Source organism: Vanellus vanellus, assembly GCF_965231255.1.
Source record: "Vanellus vanellus genome assembly, chromosome: 8".
NCBI lineage: Eukaryota > Metazoa > Chordata > Aves > Charadriiformes > Charadriidae > Vanellus > Vanellus vanellus.
In genome coordinates this window covers 27731666-27753590 of record NC_138913.1, presented here as the reverse complement: position 1 = coordinate 27753590, position 21925 = coordinate 27731666, and the positions used below count along the sequence as shown (strand labels likewise).

The following is a 21925-nucleotide window of genomic DNA, read 5'->3' as shown; positions in this document are numbered from 1 at the left end:
ATGAAGCGTTATTTCTGTTCTTTGGGAAGTAATTCTGGTCACATCTAGAGGATCAAACCCCACTAGGCTACACAGAAACAAAGAACCAAAGTGCCTAATTTCCTAAGGAAAATACTATAATTGTAGCAGGTGGATATCAAAAGGTCAGATTTTGAAACACTGAGATGATGAGCACATCATGCTAGGAAGCAGTAGGAATACATTGGTTTTTCAACCACCCAACCGCTGCAAAGGTCCCCAAAGCAGGAGAATCCTGAAAGAATATAAAGGATCTGAATGACACTCATTACCATTAGGGACTCTCTGGCACCAACCTCCCTGGCTACCTTGTGCACACAGATCCATTATTAGTGAAAGCAGATTTGAAACTAATGGTGAGAGAATCCCCTTATTTTTCTTCCTCTTGAGAATTCATTCGGTTTTAACATTGTCTGGAAAAGCCCCACATTTAATTAACACCACCTGCAGTGCTTGTTTATTCAAAATTGTATTAGCTATTTAATGTATTGAAATGTTCATGTATACACTAGTTATTTAAACATTCAGACAAGAAGTCATCCTAGTTTTTAATATTAGGGAACCACAGTACAACAGACTTCACAAGATGAAAAAGAGAGTGCAAAAATGCTGCTTTTGAAGCAAAGTGCATTACAAATGGATTAAATTAAAATCTTCTGCAAACATGCTTTCTAAACAAACCACAACATAAACACCTCTATTACTCACAGTGAAACATCTTTTTAAGGAATAATTAACAACATTGCACCATATCAATAAAGTTTAAAGGTTAGACAAATACCTTCTTCTCCTTGGACTGGTTCCTCCAAGAGCAATTCGGTCATACATTCCCAGTCTTTCAACAGTTCTTGAGAGCTCTCCCACAAGCTGTCCACCAGATAGGCTGCATGTTCATGCAACTAGAAAATCCAAGGCAACCATCAGTACAGCGTTCTGGTACAACCAGCAGTTCTTCAGATTTCACAATCATTTGGCCACAGAGTGTGTCCTAGGCATGCACTCTTAACGTTAGTTGGAAAGAAAATTCAGAAACTAGCTCTGGAAGGTCTTCTTCCAACTGAATGATATGACTGCACGACAATGGGGCTAAGTTTTAATAGAAAATGGAATAAAATCAAATTGAGGTTCTTTTCCATCCAGCAGCTTGTTTGTGAAAAATCTTTCTCGGAGGTTTGACCTAGAAGCCGCAAATTTACCTTTCCTCACCTTCTTACTGCATTATAAAAAGGAGACATGGTTGGACATGAGATGAAGAGAGTTGTAACATTTGTTTTGAACAGGTATTTATTTTTCATACATTCTGCTACACGCTCAGAAAACAGTAGTAGAAATCCTACTGATTTCAGGGGGTGTAGAATTAACACTAACTTGAACTGCAAAAATGTTTTTATGTGAATTAACACAACTGTTGTAAATGAGAAAAATAATCCATAGACCTCTACTTATTTATAAACTGATCTTTAATTAAAAAGTAACAAGCACAACATTCAGTTCTGATTTGCTTGCCAGACATGGAACTGATTCCTTAACTGGAAAACATCTTAATAGTGTAGGGAAGGAAGTGTCAGTACATTTACCCACTCTTCTGATAGCTTTGGGCAAAATGTCATGTGTCACAGAGCTTACTGAAGCTTGTCACAGGTTTCTCTGTTCCCTCTTCTGATTGCAGTTCTTACATCTTCTAGTCCTATGCAGATAGGACCCAATTCTCTAATTCTTTATTAAAACTGGAACCGTAATATTTTACTTTGTTTCTAACAGCTCTCTCAAAAACAGCCATAGCAAAAACTGTCCCTGAGAGAGAAGTGATCTTGGGGAGCAGCCCATGGCTTGCATGGGGAGGCAGTTAGCTGATAGTGGCTTTGAGAGCAAAGCTGAGTTTTTTCCTCCTCCTCAGAAGGACAGACAAGCTTAGCACTAGTTAACTCCCAATCACACACACTCAGATTTAAGGTATTTTCACCAGAAAATACAATGATCTGTTACAGTCTAAGTTTTTACTAAACTGGAACTAAAAATACATTCAGATAGCAGACTGAAGGCTCACACAGGTAGCAACATTTCATCCAGACTTAACTTTTAGGTTTAGAAGGTGTTTCTAAAAAATGTTAACGCTGTACCTAAATGTTATCCTTCCTTCTCAGCATCTCTGATTGTGTTTCCTTTCATTCTTGCAGTCAAGTCTCTTGTTCGAAACTTCATAAAAATACCCAATTGCAATACATTTCCTTTTGCTTTTTACACAAAATATATCACCCTCCCTTCTGTAGAGAAACATTTGTCATTCCTTTCTTTCAGTCCTCCTTTGCCATTTATTTATTACCAAATCAAATGTATCATTTTTAAACCTTTCCCCCTCTATCTTCAGAGCATCCCGTATCTTTTACCTTCTCAAGTTTTCCTCCACTCCACTGCCATTCCCCCACCTGAATTACCATTAGCATGTCTACCATAAGAAGTCCCATATATGCTATCTCTATAGCCATAAACTATGGGCACAATCCCATCCTAAATGCGTTCAAACACTTAATGTCATCGTATGTACGCCTGCAGTCTCCATCCTCCAACATTTTCAAGATGCAACTGCATCAAGCCCTGAGCAACCTCATCTAATCTCACAGCTGACTGTGCTTTGAGCTGATGACCCTCAGGTCCTTTCCACTCAGAGTTACTCTACGATTCTAATCATAATTTGGGATATTACCTAATTTTTGTTCCTTTCTGGTTCAAATTATTTTACTCCATAAAGAGTAACTCCAGAGGTATACTCCTTAGATGGTTGGATATCTTAAAAAAAGAACCAGTTACATTTCTATGTAGCAATGAATCCTGGTAGCCACCACACTACCAGCAATGCAGTACTGAGTACAGTGGGGACACGCAAGAGCAAAATAAACCACGAAGATGATTTTGAGCTGAATTTGCTTCATGGGTAAAGAAATGGGGGGCGGGGTAAAGGGCATACAGTATTTCTGAAATGACGAAAAAAAAAAGGAAAAGAAAGACAACTTGTTACTGTATGTTGATAAATCACTACTTAAGTTTTAGGTTTTATTAAAAATGTAAGGGTTAAAAATGAATTTTTTACCTCACTTTCAAGAAAGAAAAGAACCAACATTCTAATAAGGTTTCCATTTGGACTATTTCGCCCCCTCCTCTTTGCTAGAGCCTCTTCAGCTTGGGGATCATGTCTGCTGAACAGTCTAAAAATAAGCAAAAGGAGCTATCATGTTTATCAAAACAAATCTCATTTCTGCAATAATATGATGAGCATTCATTCTTGATATAGCAGATTTGTTCATAAAACGCAGTGAAAGTATCTCAAGCTATTTCTTTCAAGGGAAAGAGGGCACGACCTCTGCCTGTCTTAAGAGGTGAATTTATCTTCACAGTCTTCAAGTGCACAGGGCTGGAAGAATTTCACACAGGAGAAAGCTCTCCAAAACATATTTATATTGAAAGATTTTTGCACAGTTTTATATATTTGCATGATTTGTACAGTTTTGCATTTTTAACTTACCAATTCTTAACAATGGTGGTAGCACTTACTACAGTAGTGCCTTAAGAACTAAGGTCGTTATCTTCACTGTGGTCACACTGACTGGGATACGGTACAAACTTGACATCCCGTTAAACAACCAACCTCAGGTACCAGTAGCAGCACAGAGGATAAAGAAAACTACTAGTCAATTATTTGGTGACTTTTTCGGTAAATTATACATTCTGCATTGAGTTCCCTGTGTGCACAGCTAAGTCGAAACTACTCTCAATGCTCAAATTTGCACGCTTAAAGAGCTCTCAGATGTGCCTACATTGCAGTTACAGCAAAGATTGTTTTACTTTGAGAAGTCTGAAATCTGTTCCTTGCTTTTACAGTGGAACTGCAGTCACAAAGCAAATTAGAAATGTGAAATGCAGCATTCAGATTTCACTACTATAATTCATTGAAAAGAGAAGGATGAGCTACACACAAGTGTTGTATTTTAAAGACATCACCTCTTTCCCCCTGCTTATCTTAACAGATAAAAAATGAGAACCGCTGCAGGCGCTGAAGTATCTTAAAGCATGCACCTCAGGGTGGACTCAGTGATCCTCTGTATTGTTTGCTTTCCTTTGCTAACTACAGAGAGAAAGTCTCATGACTAGCTTCCACATAGAAAGCGATATTTAAATGTATAAAATTAGGTGAAGTGAATCCCACCTCAAATGCCTCAAGAAGTTTCTAACTTATTTAAATGGCACACCAGCTCTTATGTGTTAGCAGAAACCAAAAGAAAACGAGCGTTAGGAATGGGGCGATCTTCTCTCAATGCTTTTTACCCTTGAGACATTCATAGAACACAGGATACCACCTCATTGTAAAGAAAAGTTAGGATGAAGATTTGTCTTTATGCTAAGTGCACGAAGGTACAGGTATATCTTCATTTCCCTGAGGCATTTTTCAAAATTATTTTGTCACATGTTGATTAACAAAGGAATTTTAGTATATATTTTTAAAAAGAAACTAACCCTTTCCTGTAACTTGTAAAATGTCATGTAGGAAACTAAATGTAACTGAATTTTGTAATTTAATTCCTTGAAACAGACAATGCCTGATCACAAAGATGGAATCCCAGATATCCACCAATGAAAGCTTACAATTACGACATGGACTTCTAAATCACTAATAAAACGCAAAATCAGAACACTGGCAAAGGACAACTGACATTTTTAGGTAATTTCTTCTATCGCATATCTTGGCATGAAAAATTAAGTAACCTGCATGCTGATATAAATACTTTAGAAATATATTAAAGAACTCTAATGTCACCCATGAGGGGAAAAAATAAAATTACTGCTAAAAGGCTTTTAACTACAAACACTAAAATGAAAGGGTGAATTACTATGATGTGGCAATGTCCTGGTCATAGTTACTGATGAGGTATGATTCACTTCCATGGAAAAGCTAGTTCATTTCCTTTGGCATAGGGGGTTCATGAAAGATGTAACCACTGTGTATTGTATTTTTAGAGGAAGTCAGTGAGTTTAGAAACAAATGTCTTCATTATTACTACATAAAAACCTCTCAAGTTTACAATTTTGAAATAAACTGGTTTAAAACTTCATAAAAGCGATGACTGCCTAACAGGTACACCATCAGGGATGTATAGGCCCTAGGTATATTATAGCAACAGTAATTCAGCAAAAGCTACAGGATTAGAGGTTTATGCAGCCTTTGTATATTTAGCCTTTGAGGAGTTAGGAAAAGTTATCTGAATTGTAGAGCAATAAAAATGTAAATTCAGCTTCTTCAGTCTTTAGGTCTTGAATTTAAACAAGAGAATAAGTCTCTGTTTTACATTGAATACCTCAGTTGCTAAATTGGGATATTTCATTCTACTGCTCCTTTGCCTTTTATCTATCTTTTATCTATCTCCTATCTTCCCTCTACTAGGAAGCATTCACAAAGCTGGTCGTATTCCAGGGCAACTGAAAACTTACTTTTTGTGAAGGAATTCTCCAGCTGCTACTGCAACAGGCCGGTGTGCTGAATACACCAAGTGATAAACATTCTCACAGTCTTCATTCGACAGGGCTTCTTCGCTTCCACTGAAAGAGTCAGAAAGTAACACCTGAACTAAAACAAATGTTTAATTTCAATCCCCTCACCTCCCATAACTTTTGACAGCTACATGATTGATTTCCTTCATATAAAATCCTGAATGGTTGAACACCGACTTCAAGGATCTTTGGTTCAATTTCCAACTACAGAGATATTTAAAGGGCCTCTAAGACTGGAAGTTTGTCTGATTTCCTTCTCCCAGTTGTATCAATTTATACATAATATTATGAAAAAAATGTCATCAACTGCTTACAAATCTTGCCCTGCTTAATTACTTCGACCATCACACTAACTACAATGCACGTATTGCAACATCCCAAACACTCATTATCAAACATTATTAAATTAAAAACCTAGAACATTACACGAGGAAAATGTAATTGCTTGCTTAAACTTATTTACCTCTATAGCAACGTCTGTCTGCTTTCAAAGCTTTTAAAGTATTCAAATCTGGGACAGGGAAACGCTGCTTCAGCCTCCTGGCCTACTCCATTCTCAGGAGTTAAGTAGAAAACCAAAGCAGATTACCCACAAAGTGGAGACACAGAACAAGTGCTGTGCATCCACCAATCAAATCAATACACAGTCACTTTAGGATTGAATCATGGTGTGCATTTAGTATTACAATAATGCTGATACAATAAATTGTCCATCACTTTTACAGTAGTTATTTTACTGACTCGATATAGACTTCATTTCCAATATCAGGGAATTGAATCTGATCGTACCCTGCTGTGCTGGATGAAAGGTGATGAAAAGTTTGTTTTCTACAATTATCTATTGACAAGAACAAGCCACCTTTTACCCTTGTCTTAACATAGTTGGGGCTTCTGCTGTTTCTGAGCTCAAGGCATATTTTGTGTTTGAGTTTTCTGGAACGCATAAAAACTTCCATTTTCAGCAGTATTCTTGGAAAATGCTATGAGCTATGGAACAAATATATTCCATCAAGGATATCAAAATATCACCACTGTTGCAAACAGGAATATTACTTGTCTCCTTGTTTAATCAGCATTCATCAGAAACATTTGTGTATCGGGACTCTATACATCACTTAGCTTGATACTACAAATAATTTTTAATTGGTCATTCCCCATCATGATTGTTCATGCCATCTTTTTGAAGTTCCTACCTGCCACAATATTGCCCTGTGCTGTTCAATGTGACCCATATTCTTCTGGTGCTAAATGCATTTAGCTATGTTTCATCATGCAACCAAAAAGAAAACAGGACAGGAAAAGAAAAAAGGTAATTTTTGACTTAAAATCTTACTGTATTCCCAAACGTTGCTAATAATGTAGGGAATAGATGTGTCCTATGTCTCATTTGTGATCATATTTGTTATATTTGCTTTAAAAATATAACAGTAGATAGAGGATTTCCTTTCTTCCTAATATTACAGGTGTAAAATCTGTAAAACAGTGACCCACAAATAATAATAAAAAAAAAAAAAGTCCAGACTTCTTTACCAAGAGGAAAAGTTAGTCTAATCTTTCATCCAAATTCTGCATGTCCAAAAACGTTCTTCAAAGTGGAGCCACTGGGTATAAAGTATGATGCAGTAATTCTATGCATCTGTTCGTAAACCAGATTTTCTTTAACATAGGTTTTAAGGTATATATAATAAAAGCTTAGCAGCGCTCCTCCAGCAGGGAAGCCACTGCACCTCTGTAAGAAGAAGTTGGGGGCCTGGAAGCATGTCTCCTACGTCTCCTCCTGCATGGCCAAGTATTTAAAATTGCAAGCTACCACTGCCACCTCCACATAACCCAAACAGGGGTGCTGAAGCCAACATCTTGTCCCTGTCAGCTTATTTACCAGCTGGCTCTCTTTTCAGCTGTGTCAGGTAATCAACTCTCCTAACACCGGATCTTTACTTAGTTACTGCCAGAGTTATTTCAGCAAATGTAATGCGCAGACACTCGTTTTGGGGAGGACAATCATTTTGCCCGTGGCAAAAGGTATAAATGCCCTTTGACATTCTTCCACAACAACAGATGCACTAACAGTCTCAATACATCACACGTTTTTGTACTTTGACTATTGTATTTCCACGAGATGGAATACCTTATTTTAGCTTCATGATCATATTATTACATATCCAGTTCAACTTCATACTAAGTGTAAAGTAACAGATTCTCTTCACTACACAAGCAAAGAAATCAATTAAATATTACTGGCGTAGGTAACTTTCAAAGGGAATATACTTGTTTTGAAAAATACTCACTGAAGTATTAGCGTGACTAATCGAATGGCTTCCACAGCGACATCATATTCCTTATCAAGTGTCATTGATACAATGCGATCCTGAAAAGCAATTTTATTATAGTGACAAAACAGAAAGACACACACAGCTACCAGATGAAGAACTCTGTACATTACAAAATAAATACTCTTGGGGAGAAAGATCCTTCAACTAGACACGTGAAAGCCCTTTAATATTATTCAACCATTTAACATACATTTTAGGAAGCTGTGTGCTATATGCACAATGGAACAACAGGCAAGTACACAAAAATGGGAATAAGTACTTAACAAACAGCCCTTATCCTTGTGTGTTTTCCAGAAAACAAGCAAACAGACTTTGGAGATGAAGCACTGTTCTGGAATGGTCTTATTTAATATTTTTTTCCTGAAAAGGAATGTACTTGGATTGGATGACAGCAGAAAAATCGCCCCACTTCATCCCCCTGAAAACAAATAATTTTAGGGCAATGGATGCTGCATATATGCATATTTAGAAATACTGTGAACAGTATTTGTGAACAAAACCACATCTGAATATATGCATCTACATATTGCCTATAAAGCTGTGCCCTTTATACCAGGCTGATCTCAAGAATTCGGGTTTGGCTTTGTATTTTCCTATACTCTTTCTAGCGGAGACAAGTACACCAATTTCCAATGTAATGTAATGATTTTATAACTTCTAAGGACCCTGCAGTTACAAGAAGTCTCCTAAGGGTTTCTTTCTCCTTAGTTTCAGTTTGCTTACTGGCAACCAAAAATAGATGAGATTAGTGGATGTTGTCCTCCCTATCTGGGGAGAATTTCTATCCATCCATAAAAATGCAATATGTCTTGATTTTCTTTGCTTGACTGATCAAGTTAATGAAAAGAAATGGGGCCATCTGAAAATAAAACTTGATTTCTCTGGCTTGACCTGCTTCAGGAAGGACTAGTTACTGTACGACATTTTGGGATGTGAAGAAATAGAAGTCAGGGACTGGAAAAGAAACGAGGGAAGCGTTAGGAAACAACAGCAAAAGTCACCAAGAACAAATCAGGACAAAATAAAGCTGTTCACCTCTTTTCTCTACTATTTCCAGGCATTTAAAGGCTGAAGGTGAGTATCAAGCAACTGATATTATTTCAATACTGCAATTTAGGAAAAGGATGCAAGGAACACTTTGTGGCTGTCTCAACAAAACCAGGTCTGTAGAGGTACTTTGTGTCACTACTACTGAATGCACCTCTATTGATCACCATTAAATTCCTGGGAAATTTGGTGCATTTAACTGTTGTATCTAGACAGTTTCAGAGACTGTAAGGAGTCTACGAAGAGACTCAAACAGTGAAATAACTTTCCAAACAGGAAATTCTCTCTATGGACAAGACACAAAAAATTGCTGTTAATTTTTCATACGGTCCTTGCCAAGAAACAACAACTAATAGCAACATCATCAAGAGAAAGAACAGCCACAGGTATTGACCTTAAAAGTTTCAGTGGAATTTCATATAGTCCCTCAAAGTGTATCTTAAACTCTGGGATACCACAGAGAGGGAACTAACTGCATGTGAAGGAGTAAGCACACAAGTATAAAACTCCTTCTGCATCTCTGAAAAAAAAATGGAAGAAAGGGATCTTCTCTCCTGCTTACAGAGCAAGAGGTACTGTCTGCATTCATAGTCCTTTTGGACTTTGAAATTGACTGATGTGACCATGTTTTCTTATCCAAAAAGACTGTTCTCTCCTCTCAATTTTTCCCAGAAACATCAGGCTTAAAATAAGCAGCACGGATGCTTCATTTCTTATTGTCTGCCTTGGTGCCAGCATCTCTGTGTGACGGCACCTGCCAGCCAGGCACCAAGATCCTTGAAAGCAAGACCTGAACACCTCTGGACCTGAATGCCTCTGGAAGGTGTAACTTCTGCAATTTACTAAGTTACCAACACCAGCTGCTCAATCTGCTTTGACAGAAATTTCTTGTACCTCTGTACAGCAGTAGAATAGGACACAGGCCTGTATTTATAACTTGAAATATTAATTTTCACTATGACGATCAGTTTGCAGTTATGCATTAGGCCGTGAACAAGGCTGGCTGAAAAGCAAATTTATCTCCTTTTGCCTCTCAGGCCATGGAGACAGCACTCTCCTGCAAAGGGTCAGGGATGAGGGTCAGGAATTAAATGGCTGCACCTAAATCTGCCAGTGTCTTGACTTCGGCACTGACTGCAAAAGAGCTAATTCACATTTTCTCCATACGGCTTCAGTTAATGCTTGTATTGGACAGGGCTTCTTGATGGAAAACAAGTCTCCTCTTTGATGGACAAACATTTCTTTGATGGAGAAAGCTTATTTTCTAGCACATTACCTACTCCCAGAAACACAAACACATCTTTTCCTTTGGAGAAGTGACATTATCAGATCCTTGCTACAGCTATCTGGAAGGTGGTGAAATATTAACAGCCCAGTACGAGTCACTCTGGATCAAATTAATTTATACTTTAAACAGCGGGAAGATCTCTAGAGAGACTTCTCTTGACAGTTTGAATGGATTGAGCTGAATACCAGCTGAACCATGCAGGTCGATTAAAGTCTGATGAGGAAATATAAATAAGCAGCCATGGAACTGAGAACAGCATTTAGGGTCAATTATTTTTCATGGGGTGACGGCACAGTTTGTGGTGGCAAGACATTTAAGTAATGTATCACAGATTCAAAAAGCATTAATTCGAAACTTTGTTTCACCCTGGTGCCAGAGGCCACATCTCTGTCAGCAGAGCTGTAAATCCAAGTGCAGCATTTGGGCAATACCAGCTTTTTGTTCTCTTGATGTGGCTAGAAACTGAAACTGATAAATCATCGCGTTAAACATATCTGCTCTCTAGGCTCACAGAGACTTTTAACTCACCTTTTCTCTAATTTATTTCATAATGACACAGACTTCTGTAGTAAAAACAGCTTTAACAGAACAGAAGACAGATGAGGATTCCTAACAGGGTTCCCTTTCATGTGAATCTTTTTGACAGAAATGAGCCTTGAGATTCCTTGAGCCATTCTAAACCAGGAAGCAATGCACAGGCTAAGCTATCTTCTTCTAACAAAAAAAAAAATTGTCTATACTGTGAAAAAAAAAAAAAAAAACAGGAGCAAGTATTTGGAGGTTTTACGCTCCTGTAGTTTTTTGAAGTACGTTATGGAGTAACTATTTCTCAAAGTGCCTTCAATTGTCTTGAAAAGTTTTGCTGGCAGATGGGACAGGTTCAGACTCAAAGCAGCATTTTCTTTTACAAATTATAGGAGGCTAAGATGGAAGTATCCAGCTCATTTTCTAGTAAAAACAAGGATATACAGACCATGAGAGTTTTAGTGGCCTATTCTTTGAAATAAATCAAATTACAGAAGGAGCAAATCTGTAAGTCTGCACAGATGGTACAAGAAAAGCAGCAGAGTTGTAGGGTTCATTTTTCTGGAGAGTTAATCAGTACGTCTGGTTGTCCTGAGATGATCGTAGAATGGTTTGGGTTGGAAGGGACATTGAAGAACATCGAGTTCCACCCTCCTGCCCTCAGCAGGAACACCTCCCACCAGCCCAGGTTATTCCAAGCCCCATCCAACCTGGCCTTGAACACCTCCAGGGATTGGGCAGCCACAGCTTTTCTGGGCAACCTGGGCCAGTGCCTCAACACCCTCACAGCCAAGAATTTCTTCCCAATATCTGATCTAAATCTCCCCTTTTCCAGTTTAAAACCGTTCCCCCTCATCCTATGGCTGCCGTCCCTGATCAAGAGTCCCTCCCCAGCTTTCCTGTAGCCCCTTTAGGTACTGGAAGGGGCTCTGAGGTCTCCCCGGAGCCTTCTCTTCTCCAGGCTGAGCACCCCCAACTCTCTCAGCCTGTCCTCCCAGCAGAGGGGCTCCAGCCTTCAGAGCATCTTCCTGATAAGCAAGCCAGACTTATGGAGGCGTTACAGAAGTAGTCTGAGATCTGAAGCTGTTTGCCAGGTACTCTTCTATGAGAGGAAACTTTGCCTTTACTGCAATAATCCCAGAAACTGACTTTTAGAAGAACACAGGCCCTCAAGTGATCTCACAAAATGATCTAGTTTCATCTCCTACTTTAAAGTCAAACATACCTTGTTCATTCCTGACAGATACTTATTTAATCTGTCCCTAAAAATCTCAAATGAAGGAGATTATTAATAAAGAGCCTGTTCTATTATATAACTATCATTTTGGACGAAAAGCCTTCCTTAATATCTAGACTTTACTGCAGTTTAAGCATCTTTTTTTCTCCACCTCTAGTGAATGTTGTAAAAGGCTGACTACCAATGAGTTTTTATGAGCCATTTACATACAGGGAAGATATGACAAGTTTTCTATATTTTGTGCTTTCCTAGATCAAACTGGAGGAGTTACTATTAACTGAAATGACAGACAAAACCAGTGAAGCAGTATAAAGTCTACAGTGAGAAGTTTTTAAGTCTCATGCACAGTACTTATTTACAAGTATTTAAATCTCCACTTCTTTTCTAAACAGAATTTCTCATCGGCATTATAATAATGATTTATGCAGAAATAAATTAAATTAGTCTTTCCTCAGGGGAGCAACTTTTACCACAGTTTTGTGTTCTCAAGAACAGAACAAAAGCGATGGCAAAAGGTGACAACTGATGTGGCAACAGTGCCTGAAAGATTTCTTTGCAGAGGACCCAAACAGAAGCAATGACAGTATTTTTACACTCATCTCTCCAGCTACTTCACTTGTGAAATAAAGCAGTCGTGCCACAAAATGAATTAACAGCCACATTCTCATCAAGATATTAAACAAAAAGTCAGCGTGTTTGTGCTGGCAAAAGCCCCAAGAAATATTCCTCCAGCACTTCTCTCTCAAACAGGACAATCAGGCTCAGGGCTTTGTCTAAAAGCACATTGTAAACTCCTGTTCTGCAGCAAGGTATTTCACTGTGTAGAATATTGTGATGCAGATCAAAGTATGTCTTCCTCCAAACACAACAACATACTCAGCTAAAAAGTTGTCTTATGAACAATCTTTTGTTACAGGCTGTTACTTCCAGATGTATTTTAGATTGCGTGAGACACCCAGTACAAATCCTTAACATTCAATAAATCTAAAATTAAATAAGTACAAGCAGATTGAATAATAACAATATATAAACTATCAATAGTACAAACAGATAAATAATAACCCCGGCCAAGCCTGAGAAATCTTACAAGATAAACACTGTAAAATGAATTTGGCTTCATCTCAGCATTCAGTAATAGTTTTACTACTGCAGTTACAAGCCCTGTCCCAAACAAATGAGTTTATGTTTGCATTTAATATACGTGACTCAAAGACCACAACAGGATGAGATAGATATTTTCTGTACTCCTTCCAAAAATTGTATTTCCTCTTACCTTGAATCTATTAGTGAACAGCTCCAGTTTTGGAAATAACTCTCTGTTGGTATACAGGCTCTGAAGAGCTTTCAAACACTTCAACCTCACTTCACCTTGCTAAATAAAACACACTAAGATTAGCTGTTAGAATACCCTGATCAAATGCACATGAATATTAAATATTACCATACTGTAATTTGTTTAATGTACATTTAAAATTTTACGCAAATGAGTTACCAAAGCCAATTTGCAATTCAGCTAAAACCCCAAACCCACATGCAGCTGCCTACAAACAATGTTAAATTTTCCCCTTATTTGCATATATAAAGAATTTAATGAGCCACCACTTAAACGTCTGTTACCATTTCCCTTTCAAGTAACTCCACAAAAAGACAAAGAAGATAGCAAGTAAGTACAAAATAAATACGTATGATCTCAAGTGGCTGGTGAAGGCAGTGTGGCTATTTATCTTTAGGAAAGAGATGACAGGTAACCTCTGCCTGATACCTGCTGTTTACAGTCAAAGAACAAGCACTCAAAATGACCGAGCGTGGGCTGCGCATAGCCTACTCGAGCAACTGCCATCTCTGAGCACTGTCTTTCCTCTTCCCAGGGACAGAAAGAACACACTGGATTTATTATTCTGAAATGTTCTGCAGCCCTTCTCTCGTCATAGGGCAGGCACAGACTGAAGGATGTAAAAGGCCCAAGTGACACCACCACCACCACCACAACCCCCCATGGGGCACAGGCTGCTGCCACAAGACCAGCGCATCAATGCCACAGCGTGAGGAGCCCTCAGGAAGAAGAGCAGCTTGTGTCCGTCTATCTGAGCAGTTCTGGTGGCAGTAGCTCATTCCCAGCTGCTCTTTAGACAGGGATTGCTTTGACCTGGTGGGCTGAAGGCAGGAAATGTGGGCGGCATGAGTGCCTACGGATCGAGGTTTGTCGCCTATAGGAACATTGATGATAAAGAGAATGGCTGGATCCCCCGGGCAAATGCACATCATCTGGCTGGCTGCAAATGTACAACTCCGCTCAGCTGCATAGTCTTGGCAAACTATGGATTCTTGATGAAAAATATTTGTAGATAGCAAAAAAGTTATGAACACAAATCTGCTCAAATATAATCTGTAGAGTTCACTGCAGTGTGAACTTACTTTTATGAAAGTGAGTACACTACCAAGTCAAAGGCCTTAAGCGGCTCAAGAACTAATACAGATTATTGAACTTCATAAATAACACTCCATACCCAGAGGGCTTCATTTTTGAGCCTGTCTATTCTATAATCAAATCTGTATTTTAAAAAAACAGCTCAAGCTAAAAACTGAAAGAACATTCAGAGACTGACATAAAAACAGAAGCTAAAAAACCTTAAGTTTCTTTCCTCCTTCCCACCTATTTCAAAAATTGAAATAGAAGATAAAAGAAGGACAGAAGTTGAAAGGAGGATTTTCAGAAGAACTTTGAAGAATCTCAGAAGCAGCTCAGAAGAACCTTGAAGAACTATTGTTCCTGAAAAATCATCTCTTTCTATCCGCGAGGAGTCTCAGCACTCATGCTCTCTCCTAGGGATCGTTTTGACTACCATTGCAGAGAAAGTCAATTAAATGAAAATTATGTTTAAGGGATCAATCATAAGGTCTTTCAAGGTACAGAAAAGAACTTTCTTGAAGAAAAAATTTATATGGATGCAATCAAGTACTAAATAAGCACAGAGAAATGCTGCTTGTCATTCTTCTTTTAATGGTACCTACACTGCAGTACCAGAAATGGTGTTTCCTCTGCGGTGTGGCATTCAGGAAGGCCAGGATCTCTGGAGCCATCACTAATCATTAGAAGAGGATGTAAGCCTCTTAAGGCCTTAGCTTATTTGGCCACAGAAGATCAGAATCAGTTTTGGCAAGCGATGAACACTATGGAGCAACAGTGAGGTAGCGGGCTGAGTTACAGCTCCACTGAGGACTGTCCTGCTTGTAGGCGGATGGCTTGTTATTAAGCCAGCACTGTAGTTCCAAAATGCAAAACTCTAAACTGGTTAGGTACAGAAAAAAAAAAAAAAAAATCTGTGCCAACAGCACCAAGACTTGAGACCTGTGCAGATAAGGTCTGGATTCCCCTGGAGTCCAAAGCCCCTTGTGGACTTCACCGAATACCATGGACCAATGGTCCCAGAGTGAAGTTCAGGGCTGATATGAGGGTCTTTGTAAGTCTTAAGTGAGCAAATCAAGCAAGGTAGATAGGAAGCAAACCTGTGAACATTTGATACTTGTGTGGCCTGCCAAGAGACTGAAGCCAGATGCTAGCAAAAGCATACCGAACCAGGCTGATATATCCTCCTGCTGCTCACCAGATCCGAGGCAGAAGACAAGTGAGTGCAGGAGCAGGTGAGGAAGAGAGGAAGGCTGTGTTACACCTGGTCCCTCTAGCTGAGAGCAAAGGCCCAGGAGACACAGAGGCAGTCCCTGGAAATGACTGCGTTTCTTGGCAGACAAGTGATAGGAGGCGGCTTTCTCTGATAGCAAAAAGGTCTGGTTTTTAAACTGTTGGTCAGGGATGGAATCCATCTCTTCAGAGAGGGAAGAGCGCCGGCATGTCACCGTGCTAATCCTACTAAGAAGGTTTTAAAATAGAGTCAGTGGAGATGAGTGACAGGAACCCATGGGGAAGCATAAACAGCAAGGACCTGGACAAGAACCTAAGAAAGGCAGAAGTGAAGGTGTACATGGATACACAGGACTGAAGTGCAGAATGGAGGAACAGAAATGCCCCACAGACCATCAACATGCCGGACACGAGACGTTTCTTGAGTAACTATGAGAATCATCGAAGTAACATGAGCTTTTAACACCTCAAACACTTTTTTGGGGAAAGAAACACAGCAGACGCTTCCTATCTAGCAAGGAAGTAAGCAGGTGGGAATGCTAAAGTTAGGGTAATTTCTAACGCAGTGATGCAGAGCAAGGACAGGAAGAGACTTTATTAACTAAGAGATGAACTTAGTTAACTAATGAATTAATTCGGAGGTCAAGCACAAAGGAACACAAAAAAACCACAGAAGAAAGATAAAATAAAAAAGTCCTGGGCACAGTATGGAGTGGACACAAGAGGTAATGAAGAAAACTTTCTGCAAATATCTTTGTAGCACAACAAAGAAAAGTTGTGCTTTGAAAGAGGAAAAAAAGTAATTGTCACTTTTTACGTGCACAGTGAGTAGGAAAAGAAATAATAAACTAAAATTACAACACAGACTATTGAGCTTATGCAAGGAAGAACTTTTTAGTGGCAAACACAGTTAAGCACTCAAGCTGCCACAGAAAGCTGCGGAAAACCCAGCAGAGGGGTTTTTTTGAAAATACGTCTGACTGTGAGTAACACTGCAAATATACAGTGAATTTTGCCTTAAGCAGGAAAAGAATAAACAAAAATATTTCCCAGACTATATTTTAGCCAGATTTTCTGCAATTCTGAGCTGAAGATCATAGTGAGTATGAGTCAACCTAAGGCAGCAAATATTTGCCACCTCACAATACCTTTAATTCTGCTTAAGAAAATGAGCAGCATTTTCCAACTATTTTTGTGCTGTCACATCTATGCTTTACAGACAGAAAGAATGTATCTGAAAGGAAAGCCTTGCCATTTTCTAAGTAAATAACAGACACAATATTTGCATTATCAGCATTCTAACAACTAAGACTTTCCATTCTCCCGAGTTTCATCTTCCAGAAAAATACACGTACTTGTGGTTTCATCCAATTTATAATTGTGACACTTGATTATTGCAGAATCCTGAATTCATCCAGACCGTCATAGGTTCTACACACGCCTCTTTCTCCAGTCAATTATGCCCATAATTCTCCTTCTCTCAAAGCGTTTTTAGATAATTATTTATATATTTTTATTTTTGTTATATGAAATTATTTTTTATGAATATGAGAACTGCTTTGCACTAATACTTAATTGTTAATGCTTTCTTTTATTTACAATTTGAAATTAGAACCTAAACAAACAAAAAAAATCAAATGTTTATCAACACTGTTAAATGTCAAACTTTATAATATTTTCCCTATTTTTATTGAGATAATCCTCCAGACACTTCTGAGTTTCCAGCAAAAAATTGTTACTGCTGCTAATGAAGCAAAAAGCAATACATACACCTTTCATTCCAGCAGAGAATTCCCCCAGAGTGGGTTAGTCTACATTTGCGTGGGAGAGCCATGCTCTATTCAAAATTCTCTTTAATATGGCAGACCTGTGAAAAAGAATCCATCCTGACAGAAGCACACTATATCTTTTACATGCTAATCACAGGGCTCAAACCAACAATCTGTAACTCTTGTCTAAATCTCAGTGTTCTGCAGCCTGGCGTCGAGCCAACTTAGATTCTTATTCATGTTCCATGCAGTTGATACTTTTGAGTATTACTCTGCCATCTCCCAACGAGAACCAGACTTGCTATAACATCCAGGGACACCACAGCTCCAGAAATGGCAATGAAAGGTGCGCTGCTATGTGTCAGCTCACATGCCAGACGAAGGCTTAGATCACACAGAAACACAGTTTTAAGTATTTTTTAAGTAGGTGGGTGGTCAAGAGAGACAGCAAAGCCATTTCTCTCTTTTCACACTTCATGTTTCTTTTTTTTGGATTTTCCCAATTCTTTTTTTGGTGGCTAAGGGTATTCTGCTCTTTTTCAAAATTTATCAGCTTTGAATAGTAGATAATTAATGTGCTCAGCTCTTTGCCCTGCCATATTTCTGCTGACTGCAATGTTTAGGTTTTTTTCTCATGTAGAAAAATGACTTAAATTACTGGGTATCTTCAATCCCACAGTTTATGGCACGACCATGATATACTGTGTTGCATTTTGATGCTCTAGGGTGGTGTATTTTGAGGTAATCTGCTGCTTAATGACAGAAATAGTCACGCTGCCAGAGAGAAACAGATGAAAACGTCCTGCAGCACATAAGTACCTATGGCAGGAGTAAGCAAGCTGTTGTGCTCTCTCTGCCCAGGCCCACTCAATACCATTTATGAAGCTACTGTGTATTATCTAATGCATTTTTTTTATCTTCTCAAGCTTTCCCCAAACCAAGAAAGATAGGGACGAAGGACATTTATATAAAAGTTAAACACTCAGAAGTTTGGAAAAACCACAATTTCAGTTTCTACATATTCTTAATAAAAACAAGTTCAATTTTTTCATCCTTTTAAGTTAGGATGCTGTCACCATGAGGTATTCAAATACCATCTGTTTCAGAGGACCCTGGGTTCATTCCTTTCCCAGAAATAGACAGTAAGTGAAGTAGAGGCATGCAGAGAAGGCAAAAGACATTTTCTTATGTGTTAGGAACTGGTTTAAGAACCATGATTGTCTAGGTATCTAGAGACACAATTATGGTTCCAAAACAGTTCCATGCATCAAGGAGGCAGGTGAAAATTAAGACTGGACAGTCTGCTTTAATACTTTTTTTTTTTTAAAGAGTTTTTTTTATGTAATTATATTATAGTTTTAGATATTTTAAATTTACGCTCCCAGATCTACAGGAATGAAAAAATGCTTAAAAGGAGAGAAAGGCAGAACTAGAAACCCATATTCAAATGAGAAAGCAATCTATATAAAAACCAAAAAGCCCTATAGACATTCATCTGAAAACTGGGAACAAGGAAGGATTAACACACAAAATATACAGATTTCTCAAATTAGAGAACTAAACTACTGTATCCTACCTCTGAAAGACTACACTGGAGTTACTATAAACAAGTGTAAGAATTGTGTCTTCCCTGCGGTTTAATGTGTATGTCTTCTGAAGAAGAATATGAAACTGCCCATGAATCTCTTGCACTGCTGCCTCCTCTCTTTTTTTGTAGTAGCAAGCTTCCATAGAAGTTAATCATTTCGGGGTGACTTCTGTTCATATGAAATGGAAATACCTTATGATTATTGCCTCAGCCTTAATTTTTTCAATATTTTAAGTACTGATCACAGCAAAAATTATCGCCTGATCAAAGCAAAGCAAAATCAAGAAACTTGGTTACTGGCTGGCAAGTTTTTCAAGTAGTGCCAATGAAAACCACGCTATTAAGGGATCTTGTACTTCTGGAGGGTTTGCATTTTTAATTGGCTCTTATTCCACCTTTTTTCAAGATATTCTTCCCACTGCACTTCCTTCCTCCTTTCTGTGCCTCCCCAAATGTCTCTTTCTCTCCATTCTCTCCCTTTTCATCCTTTGACACATGGCTCACTTGCATCTGACTCTTCCTCTAGTCTACTTACAATCTGTCTCACTCTATATATTAAACATACACTACATCAATAAAAAATATCCCACATCAATGTATATCAGGATATCAAACAGATTAGCTAGTGATTTAAAGACTGAGAATCCCAAGGCACTTCTGAGGCCTGCAAGGATAAATATTACAAAGCAAGGAGAGGCAGGAGAGTAGCCTGATAGAATTCTTCTGTGTCTGGTCCAGATGGAAAACCTTTTTTTTTTTACCATAACAATTTAAAATTTGTCTGATATGAAAGAACATAGTAATTTTTAAAAAGCTGAGGTAAAAATGTATGTTAAATCTGCAGGCAGATGACTAGACCCTGGCCTGAGGTTAAGCTAAGTGAAGAGGATGTGCGAAACTATTGGACATGCCAGGAGAAATTGCTGGATGTGACAGATAGCAGTGTGAGAAGCTGACACCAGTCACAGACAGTGCCGTGAGGAATGGCTGGATTTCACAGATGGTTAACGGCAGTTATGTGAGAAACTGCTGGACTTCACAGACACCAGAAGGGGACTGAGAGCTGCGAAGTGCAATGCTACTACATTCAGCTCTCCCATTGGAAGTGCTACTTTGTGGTACTGTTCTGCTAGGATTAGAACGTGATCCAAAAAAATCCATTGCAATTATTCAAGGGATAACTTATTTCTAATTAAAAGCTCTCCACCATACCTAAAATCCTAGTCCTCCAACCTGAGCTGACCTCCCCGCTGATTTGATAACTTGAAGCAGTGATCTCCACCTCCTCAAGCATGGCTACCAGTGAGGCACACCAATGCTAAAAATGAACTACGCAGATGGAGCAGCAGCTCTGCCCCTCAGAGCACTGTGATGGCCATGTTTCCATTTCCAAGCTTTAATGATAGGAAGTGTAGTGTCTCTAGAGTAAACAGTGGTCATGGCTGACCGTAGCAGTAAGCAGGACCTTCCTCCTGACAAGTTTTATAACAATGAGATGTAATGTAAAAGTTTGAGGAAAATTTGTAAAGTAAAAATTTGAGAACTACAGATTTAGAGAGGAAAGATCACATATCTAGTCTCTAAAGCAAACAGGATACTCTTAACAAGTAAACTGTTTATCCAGGTCAAGGTAAGATGCAGCTCCTTGTCAGCTATAGCTAAAGCTCAAGAACCAGCAGCAGCTAACTCCACTCCGTAGTGAAAGCTAACATCTTTCTAACTGATCTTGCTCAGACTTCAGCAAAAAAGTGACCAAGTCATATCCTCAATGTTAATATGCTGTCCAGTTATTGAAGAAATCACCTTTCTAAAGGACCAGCTGCTAACTAACAGTTATGCAAGTCATCAGAATGAACTTGCAAACAAATTTTTTCCAGCAGTGCTCCTAGAAAAAAATAGTAGTCTGAATCAGGATGCTGGAATTTAAGGGGTGTTTCAACAGAGTAAGTACATCTCACCTGCTTTCCTTGGACAATGTTAGCAAAAGAGTTTAGAGTAAAGCAAGTGTTTCTCGTGGTTTTGGTGAGAGTGGGAGGTCGGTTAGTCCCAGTTGCTGCCTGGTGTGCAAAAACCTCACAGTCAGAAGTGCAAAGTCTTGTTCTATTAGCATTAGGAATGGGCTGCACTTGCTGCAGGAACCGAGTGGTACTTAGGCCTTATGCCACCCAGCAGAGGCATGTTGCGGATACCATCTCACCACAAAGAACTGCGGTGAGATAGAATAGAACCTCTGGATAGAAGTCTTTTTGCTTCCACCTGGTGTTTCGACAGTTTTTTTGAAGAAAAATTAAAGAGAACCTTGAAGAGATTCTTCAAGGTAAAATGAACTGATGAGAATTCCACTGGTTGTGGAGCCAGTGATGTCTGTTGGGAACCCAGAGATGTTCTCTTTCCTCTAACTACTGGGCAATGTAAATGGAGGACACATCTGGAAATCTTTTTCATCCTGCCTCAGACTCAAAGGTTCTCAGGGACTTCTCTTCCTCTTGTAATCAGAAGAAAAGCACCATGGAAACATTTCTATTAAGATACTCTAGCAGGGACGGAACACACAAAAAGCATATGAAGCAAGAGCCCAGTTTGAGACTACTGTATCCTAATTTAAGCGAATACCTTGAAATAAGCTGGCTGAAAGATAAATAACAGGCAAGAAAAAAAAGAACAATCTCTTTACAAATAAAAGATGATAGCCTAAGCATTCTTGGGTAGTACAACACCAGCTACCTACAGTACACTCTGCTATATACAATAATACACAATACTTACCCTGTCGTGTAGTGTCCAACCAACATATTTTAAATAACTATCATTCAGGAAGGCATCACTGTACATTTTCATCCAGACACCAATTTCTTCAATACAGACAGCTCTAATCTCAGCAATAGCATCACTAACAAGGAAACAAGAAAAGAAAAAGTATTAACGAGATTCCAGACACA

At 38.7% G+C, this 21925-nt stretch overlaps 1 protein-coding gene across 1 annotated transcript in view; it reads right to left on the bottom strand.

The window, feature by feature from the left end:
• The window catches only part of STAG1 (STAG1 cohesin complex component), a 157939-nt gene that overhangs the window by 51014 nt on the left and 85000 nt on the right, over positions 1–21925 (bottom strand). Inside the window, exons 10-15 of the mRNA XM_082486841.1 lie at positions 21753–21876; positions 13263–13361; positions 7848–7927; positions 5500–5607; positions 3107–3221; positions 800–917 (exon numbers count right to left, since the gene is read on the bottom strand). Of these exons, the coding sequence (XP_082342967.1) occupies positions 800–917; positions 3107–3221; positions 5500–5607; positions 7848–7927; positions 13263–13361; positions 21753–21876 (644 nt within the window). The remainder of the gene's footprint in view (positions 1–799; positions 918–3106; positions 3222–5499; positions 5608–7847; positions 7928–13262; positions 13362–21752; positions 21877–21925) is intronic.